At 49.8% G+C, this 8,718-nt stretch overlaps 1 protein-coding gene across 1 annotated transcript; it reads right to left on the reverse strand.

The window, feature by feature from the left end:
- Positions 1-3,132: 3,132 nt before the first annotated feature.
- On the reverse strand, positions 3,133-4,890 carry CUNH11orf86 (chromosome unknown C11orf86 homolog). The gene is made up of 2 exons (XM_031384700.1): positions 4,560-4,890; positions 3,133-3,940 (listed from the first exon to the last, which is right to left on the reverse strand). Exons 1-2 carry the CDS (start codon positions 4,830-4,832, stop codon positions 3,842-3,844), a joined length of 372 nt encoding a protein of 123 aa, XP_031240560.1. The 5' UTR covers positions 4,833-4,890; the 3' UTR covers positions 3,133-3,841.
- Positions 4,891-8,718: the final 3,828 nt, after the last annotated feature.

Here is an 8,718-nt window from a genome sequence, read left to right on the forward strand (position 1 = left end):
CCCCCCCCCGTTTCTTGAATTACAAGCATATGAGACTGCACCTGGATTTTTATTTGGATGCTTGGGATTGAACTCGGGTTGTTTGGGGAGCAAGTCTTTAACTGTCTGAGCTATCTACCCAGACCATGGACATTTTACATAATTTGTTCTCTAGCTTGATAAGGGCAAATTGGGAATGTATGAGGGTTTTCTCTTGGGATATAGCATCCCAAAAGATCAGCATGCCCATTTTACAGATGAGACAATTAAGACCAGAGAAGAGGGGTCAATGAGATGGTTCAATGTGTAGAGGTGTTAACACTACATATGAAAGTTTGGTGGCTGGAGTTTGCTCCCAGGAGCCCAAGTAAAAATGGAAGGAGAAAACCTACTCCCCAAAGTTGTCCACTGACATCCAATGTATATCATGCCATGTGTTCTCACACATACAACATGCATACAACTGAGGGGGAGGAAGAGAGAGAGTGGGGAGGAGAAGGGGGAGAAGGGGGGGAAGAGGACGGAGAGGAGGAGGGGAAGGAAAGGGAGAAAGAAGGAGAGAGGGAGGAGAGGGAGAGGGAGGAAGGGAGGGAGGGAGAGGGAAGGAAGAAGGGAAAGAGAGAGGGAAAGGGGAGAGAGGTAGGGAGAGGGAGGTAGGCAGGGAGAGAGAGTGGGAGAGGGAACATACAAGCACGTGCAGGAGTGGAGAGTGACCCTCCCTAAGGTCAAGCTTCTGGCAGGGAGGAGGCTTTGCCCCTCAGGCCTTGGCTTCCTCAGTTCCTCTGACTGGCTATCCATGCTGCATCCCATAGTCTCCCTCAGAATGGGGTTTTGGACATCCAGTATAAGCCCTGACCTGGGAGCTCTGGCTATCAGTCCCAGTTGGTCTCTGGCCCACTGTAGCCCTGTTCTCATCTGTAAGATAAATCGCCTCTTCCAGATACACAGCCCTCGCTCAAAGAGATGTTGGGACCCAGTGTTTTCCATGTGCCTCACTGCTTCTCTATCAGCGCAGCCATGCAGCCCCACTTCCCCAGCAGAATTTCTTCCCTCAACCTGCTCCCAGCCTTCTTCCTTTCAGGAAGCTGAAGAAGATGCCCAGTTAGGCCTAGCGCCCAGCCCAGCCCTGATGTAGGAAATCAGGCCTCCTATGGATGCTGCTCTAGTGAACATTTATTCCGTTTTGTAACAGCAGTAGGCAGCTGTCTGTGCCTCACAGACACAGTCTGAACCACTTGAGGACAGGAGGAGCACTGATGGAGCCCTGCTGGCTGAGGAATATGCTTCCCAGCATTGAGCAGGTTGAAAAAGAGGCTGCTTGAAGAACAGGAGCTGAGCAGGGCAGACTGGAGTACAGTGAGTCCCAGGCCTGCTGGCTGTAAGACCCAAGACCCCTGGACTAAGACTGAGAGACTCTGCCCACAGGACCCAGAGCAAATATGGGTGGGGGGGGGTCACTGAAAGGAGGATGTAGATCAAGACAGCTGGACAGATGCTGTCTGAGGGCAAGTGAGTGACAAGTCTTGGCACGTGCCTCTACATAGGCCATGCTGTCCCATGCTAGGGAGGCCTCTGGATCCCACAACCTTCATGTGAGCCTACACTGACAGAAAGGTCTAGAAGGTGGAGAATGTATGTCCTACATGAGGCAGCTAGCTAACTGGCTAGGAGGTACCCCTACCCCAAACCAAAAGCTACATTGCCCCAGCTCTTTCTTGGTCAGATTTGAGCTCAACCTGACTATATGGTTCTGGCCTGACTCAGTGTGGTCCCCTTCCCTCCCCCTGCCAAATCTGGAAATGATGGGTGGGGAAACTGAGGCTCCAAGTGCAGGAGGGGCTAGGCAGCTGTTACAGAACCTGGCTCGAAGCACTCCTTCTTGGTGGCCTATGAAACCAATGGAAGTGAAAAGATGGGCAAGGTATGCAACAGGGACGTGGGAAGCAGCGGAGAGCAGAGGAAAGAGTCATTTGCAGCAAATGCATGCAGTGCCTAAGCCAGAGCATTGCAGTCTGAGGCCTTTGGAGCAGTTTGTGCTTCTGAATCACACCATGGCCTGTCTGAAATCTGGCCTTTGTCCATGCTGATCCATGTGCAATACATACTTCCTGAACACCTACAGTGCAGCCAGCAGGGTCTGAAAGGGACATTCACAGCAAGTGCAAGGAGAGACAGCCTTGTCTCTTATGAGCTCTGGTCAGCACAGGCTGTGGATGTAACCCCTAGCCCCTAGTCAGAGATTCAGACTGATAAGGTCAAAGTCCTGCTGAGTGGCAGTGGTCTCTGCTCCAGCTAAAATCCCCCAAACACATGAGATTCCCATGTCCTCTGGCACAAGTGACCCCAAATCAGAAACTAGAGAAGATGACTCAGCTCTGGAGGCCATGCCAGAAGGCCAGTCAGGCAGACTAGCACGCCCCTGTAGTCCCAGCATCTGGGAGCTAGAGGTGGATCAGGAGTACAAGGCCAGCTTTGGCTTTATGGTGAGTTTGAGGCTAGCCTTGGCTACAAGAGACCTTACCTCAAAATAAACACATAGAGCTGGCAAGATTGTTCACTGGGGAAATCACTTGCTGTGTGTCCTTGATAACCTGAGATCCACCCCCAGGACATACAGTGAAAAGAGTGAACCAACTATGGAAGTTTCCCACTGACCTCCACATGTGCACTGTCATGCACATGCACACATACACACACACACACACAAGTATGTGATCACACAAATAAAAATGTAATTTTTTTTCTTTTTTTTTGGTTTTTCGAGACAGGGTTTCTCTGCGTAGCCCTGGCTGTCCTGGAGCTCACTCTGTAGACCAGGCTGGCCTCGAACTCAGAAATCTGCCTGCCTCTGCCTCCCAAGTGCTGGGATTAAAGGCGTATGCCACCACCGCCCAACAAAAAATGTAATTCTTAAAGTTTCTGTTCTGTTCCCACAGTCTAGCTTCCAGGCCAAGTTCCCAATGGCCACTAGGGATAAATACCACCCAGGACCTCTTTTGTGCCTTTAATGGCCTTGCCAGGTTTCTGAGCTCTGAGAAAACAAGGATCCCATCACTGTGCTGCCCGTCAGAGTGAGACTGGACTCTGAGCCTGGCCTCTCTCACGGGAGTCGGGAGAGGTCCAGAGCTTGTGTATTAGTCACTAGGCAAGTAGTTTCCTTCAGCTCAGTGGCTTTATTAATGTGTTCAAGCCCAGTGTTAGGCATTGTGTGTGCGTGGGAGGAAGGTCTCTTCTCCACTCCTGGCCTCAGTTTCCCTCTGTCACACAGGAAGGGAAGACCTTCCCTGTTTCCTTCATCAGGATATCACAAAGTCCAAAGGCAGCCATATTCACGTTTGGGCTTCTCAGGTGTACAGCTCCCACACTGAGGACAGTCCAGACATGGTCCTAGCCTTGGAAGGTTCACAGTCTATGAGGGAGGCCCAAATCTTGGCCAGTCACTGGCAGCTGCTCAGAAAGCCAGGTGGAGCTTGGCCCTGTGACCAGGTGATATTCGTCAAGTTCTCAGCCTTTCTTTGGCTTCACTGAACTCTGACCTGGAAGTGGATGGCTGGTCTTTGTGGGGCCAACGAGTCAAAGTTGCTACTCTCATTTCCATATAGGTCCCTAAGACTTTCATAAATGTCAGTCTGGGGGGGTCTTTAAGCCCAAAAGGCAGAGAACCTTCTCCTCAGGCCTATGGAGGCCTTTGCTAAGAGATAGGTGCCAGAACCAAGAAGAGCAGCCACATGGGGCCTTGAATGAACTGGTCACAAGACAAAGTTCGAAGGCTGGAGCAGTTCAGAGTCCAGAAAAGCCATGTAGAGGAAGATGAGGAGACACAGGAGTGCAGCTGAGGGAGTGAGGGACAGTCACAGCAGCTCTAGCTGTTGGTGTCCAACAAGGTCTCTGGGGAGGCTGGTTGATTCAGGGTCACACTGGGGAAGTTGGCGACAAAGTTCCTCCACCTTCTTTTCACCTGCTGCAAGACCAAAGTAGGGGAAAACATCATAGTAGTGGCTTCAAGTGGTGTTCCACTCTCAGCCACCAGGTGGGGGTAGAGCCATGAAAGAGATGCTAAGCTCCTGGGGGAGGGGAGACCCTTCCCCATGGGAGGCAGGGCCAGGAGTGGTGGGGGAGTCTACTCTTCATCCCTGCTGAGAGGTACAGACAGATTAACTTGCCAGAAGTTGCACTGGCCAATCTCCCTGCCTCCTGCTCTAGTCACCCTTGCAACATAGTATTACATTAATCATCTTAATACAGCTCTGAAAGGCTTGTGTGGTAATATATGCCTGCACTCGCAGCACTCAGAGTAGGATCAAGAGTTCCAGGCCACTCTGGGCTACTTAGTGAGACCCCCATCTCAAAACAGAAACAGCTCTGACCATATTCCACCCAGGCCCCATTCACCCACCCCTCCTCCAACCTTCAGTGGGCAACCCAGTGCCCACTGGGGAGTGGTGGGGAATCACAACTGCTTTTAGTCAAATGCATTCAATTCCACTTGGCTTTCCTCAGATCAGCTGTGCTCTTAACCCTTTGCTGCCCTGAGTCCCCACCCTTTCCCATGAAACTGATAATTCAGTTTAAAGCCGCACCTGTTGGTATTGTCTCAGCCACCGCCGGCTGCCTCCTCTCTGGGTTTGGATCAGCTGCTCTGTGTCTCCTGGGGTCCCTGGCAGCCGTTCCTGGACAGAGACCTCCAGCCCTTCCGTGCCATCGAGGCCCTGCGACCTGGACCTTTCACGGCCCTGTCTGAGACTCAGTGCCCGATGGAGTCGGCCCTCCAGACATCTCCCCTGGGACTCATGGAGCCTCCCATAGGAGGGCCGGGGTTCTCGAAAGGACTGACTGCGCAGGCTGGTCCCCATGGTTCTAGAAGCTAGTACTGGTCTGTAAGCTACTAGCTTTGTGAGATGGCCTGGTGCCTTCACTCATATGATGGGAGATCACCTGAAGGCAAAGGTCACTGTTGCTGAGGTGGCTGTCATAAACCAAAGGGCAAGCCACAAAGGCCAAATATCTCTGAGTCATTTCTCCATTGACTCCTCACCCTGTGGGACTATATAGCATAGGCTGGCTTCCAGCTCAGGATCCATCTGAATGCTGGACTGGCTCCTATTGTCTTCCCTCCTCCCTCCAGACAGCCTTCTCTGACCACTCCACCCTGGAGACCTTGGCTGGCCTCCTCTGGCCTTGGCCTTGCCTGGCCATACCACTCATCTCATTGACATTAAGCAAAGACTACTTCTACAATAGAACAGAGAACAGAACAGCTTCAATCTAGAACAGTAAAAACCATAAATACCAGAGTGAACTTGGGTAAGGCAGGGGCTGGACAGTGGGACAGTACTTGTTTTAATGGCTCCAGACCTTCAGTTTTACAAGGTGAAAAGCACTCGGGAGGTCAGTGGCACATATCCAAACTCGTGACCTGCAGGGGCTGGGGAGATAGCTCATTCATAAAGTACGTGCTGCGCAGGAGTGAGGGTGGTTCCCAGGTGCCCCTGTGGAAAGGTGGATGTGCAGTACACATCTGTATCCCAGTGTCCAGGAGAGACAGGAAACTCCCTGGGACTTGCAGTCCCTGTCTGAGCTGCATTGGTCAGCTCCTGATTCGGTGGGACACACTGTCTCAAAAAATAAGGTGAAGGCTATCGAAATGGCTGAGTGGGTACAGGCACTTGCTGACAACCTGAGTTTGATCCTTGGGATTGACCTGGTGGAGAGATCTGGCTCCCACAGGTTTTCCTCTCTCCACCACACATGTACGGTGGCTCTGAAGAATACACAATGTACAAACAAACAAATAAATGTAATTTGAAAATGTAAAAAGGTTAAAAAAAAAAAAGCCGGCAGTGGTGGCACACGCCTTTAACCCCAGCACTTGGGAGGCAGAGGCAGGCGGATTTCTGAGTTCGAGGGCAGCCTGGTCTACACAGCTAGTAACTCTCTCTCAAAAAGTAAGAAAAGAAAAAAAAAATTAAAGGTAGATAATGACAGTAGAAGACACCTGATGTCAACTTCTGGACTGTACACACAAACACACACACATAACCCCTTTACACACCCCATACAGAGACACAAAGAAAAAAATGACTCATAGTAAATTTTATTTCAGTGCCAGACTTCTTTTGTTTTAGACAGGGTCTTATGTTGCCCAGATGCGCCTCGCTATGTGGCAGAGGATGATCTTGAACTCCTAATCTCTGCCCTCCTCCACCTCCTGAATTCTTGGATAGTGCTGGGGATGGAACACAGTTCCTTATGCACTTGAGGCTAGCACCGCACCAAGCATGCTGCACCCTCAGCCTGGCAGGCTGTGTGTTTGTGTGGGAGAAAACAGGACAGCGCCAGGTAGGTGTCAGGAGAACTGAATTTTTTCAGCCTTAGCTTTGCCCTCAATCTTCTAGCAAAGCACATGGTTAAAAGCTCAGGCTCAGGGGCCACTGTCGTCTAAGTAGACTGCAGTTTCATTGCTTAAAGCTCTGTAACCTTGGGTTACATCCTTCTCTCTTTGGTCCCCTCGATGTAAGAGTGACAGAGAACTCAAGTTAGAGTCAGGCAGGCCAGCATCACCATACACCTTTAGCCCCAGCAATCAGAAGGCAACAGCAGGCAGATCTCTGTGGGTTTGAGGCCAGCTGGGTCACAAGTCTAGGACAGGGTTGTTACACAGAAAAACCCTGTCTCAGAAAACAAAACAAACAAGCTAAACAACAACAACAACAACAACAACAACAAAAAGAACTCAGGCCATTGTGTGAATTAACTGGGGTGCAGAGGGTATTGGACACATGTTCAAAGCAAGTTGATGACATTCATTCTCGTGCCCAGGCTGGCCTTGAACTTCTAAAGTCAAATGACTTTCTTGCTTCAGTCTCTTTTGAGTTCCTGGGACTACAGGTCCCTCCATACTTGGGTCATCATCACATTTTACACATCAGGAAGCAGAGATTAGCATCTGGCTAGAAATCGTTGATCAGTAGTACCCTGGTCAGTCTGCCTTTGAAGCCCCCTCATGTTTGTTCTGCGGGCTGTAGCGCTATGGGGAGAAAAGCCCTGCATGTGCCTCTTGGCTCACACTCATCTTCTCTCCCTGGGCCTGACCTCACACTCTTTCCTCCCTCTCAGCTTTGGAGCCTTCCCTCCATGATGTTTCTCTTAATATCTGCTAGTCTCAGCAGACATCCAGGGAAACTTTGATGGAGCCCTGGGGCTGTTGAGATAGCTTAGTGGGTGTCTTAGTTAGTGTTCTATTGCTGTGAAGAGACACCATGACCAACTCTGTCTATGTGGCCTTAGCTGGCCTAGAAGTCGATATGTAGACCAGCCTGGCCTCCTCCTCCTCCTGAGTGTTGGCATTGCAGACATCAAGGAGCTGGGGAAAGGTCCTCAGCTTCGTGTATGCTAGGCAAGCATCTTAACCAACTGAACTATGCACCCAGCTCCTGTCTTAACACCATTTCTTCCATTCACTGGAGACAGGAGAAAATACAAGCAACCTCCCTGCCTTCCCCACCGCCTACACGTGCGTCATCTGGCTAGTTCTGACGCTTTACACTCTTTACAATATGTATTTTTTTAAAGATTTATTATTTATTTTATGTGTTTGAGTGCACTGTAATTGTACAGATGGCTGTGAGCTTGTGTGTGGCTGCTGGGAATTGAACTCAGGACCTCTGCCGCCCCGCTCTCTCCGGCCCCACTCGCTCTGGCCCAATTCACTGTAGCTGTCTTCAGACGCTCCAGAAGAGGGCATCAGATTCTCATTACAGGTGGTTGTGAGCCACCATGTGGTTGCTGGGATTTGAACTCAGGACCTTCGGAAGAGCCATCTCACCAGCCCTTTTTACAATATTTTATTTTTTTTTTTTTTTGGTTTTTCGAGACAGGGTTTCTCTGTGTAGCTCTGGCTGTCCTGGAACTCACTTTGTAGACCAGGCTGGCCTCGAACTCAGAAATCCACCTGCCTCTGCCTCCCAAGTGCTGGGATTAAAGGCGTGCGCCACCACCGCCCGGCATAATATTTTAAAGGTTTACTTTATGTACATCTTTTTGCTGGCATGTATGTATGTGTACCACATGTATGCCTGGTGCCTGATTGAGGCCAGGAGAGGGAGTCTGTCCATTGGAACTAGAGTTATAGATGATTGTGCACTACCATGTGGGTGCTGGGAAATAAAACAGGGTTCTCTGCAAGAGCAGCAATTGCTCTCAAAAGCAGAGCCATCTTGCACTGACTGTTCTTCCAGAGGTCCTGAGTTCAATTCCCACATGGTGGCTCACAACCATCTATAATGGGGTCTGATGCCCTCTTCTGGTGTGTCTGAAGACAGTGACAGTGTACCCATTATATATAAAATAAATAAATAAAATCTTTAAAAAAAGAAAAAAAGGAGATCCATCTCTCCAGCCCTTCAGCTTCCCATGTCTAGACCTGAGCCATACATCCCAACAAGTCAACTTGACCCCACAGTGCTGGGAAAGGTAGACTGTTCAGCCAGCAGCCAGCAGACCAACAGTGCACACATCCAACTTAACCCTCCAGACCAAGCCTCCCCTGAAGGCTAAGAAAACCATCATTTTTATCTTTGTGTCTTTAGGACCAGACATAGTGTTAAATACTGAAGGCTGTTAAATTACTTGTTACTACATGACAAATCACCTAGGGGAAGGAATGTAGATCTCCTACGAGACATTGTAATGTCCTACCTCCTCCTCCTCCTCCTCCTTTTTTTTTTTTTTTTTTTTTTT

The sequence above is a fragment of the Mastomys coucha genome, unplaced genomic scaffold, assembly GCF_008632895.1.
Source record: "Mastomys coucha isolate ucsf_1 unplaced genomic scaffold, UCSF_Mcou_1 pScaffold21, whole genome shotgun sequence".
Lineage (NCBI taxonomy): Eukaryota > Metazoa > Chordata > Mammalia > Rodentia > Muridae > Mastomys > Mastomys coucha.

Coding starts and splice junctions, on each gene's coding strand:
- CUNH11orf86 (XM_031384700.1), bottom strand. CDS start 4,832: ATGGGGACCAGCCTGCGCAGTCAGTCCTTTCGAGAACCCCGGCCCTCC. Junction 3,941..4,559: donor GGCTGAGACAATACCAACAG/GTGCGGCTTTAA, acceptor TTGGTCTTGCAG/CAGGTGAAAAGAAGGTGGAG.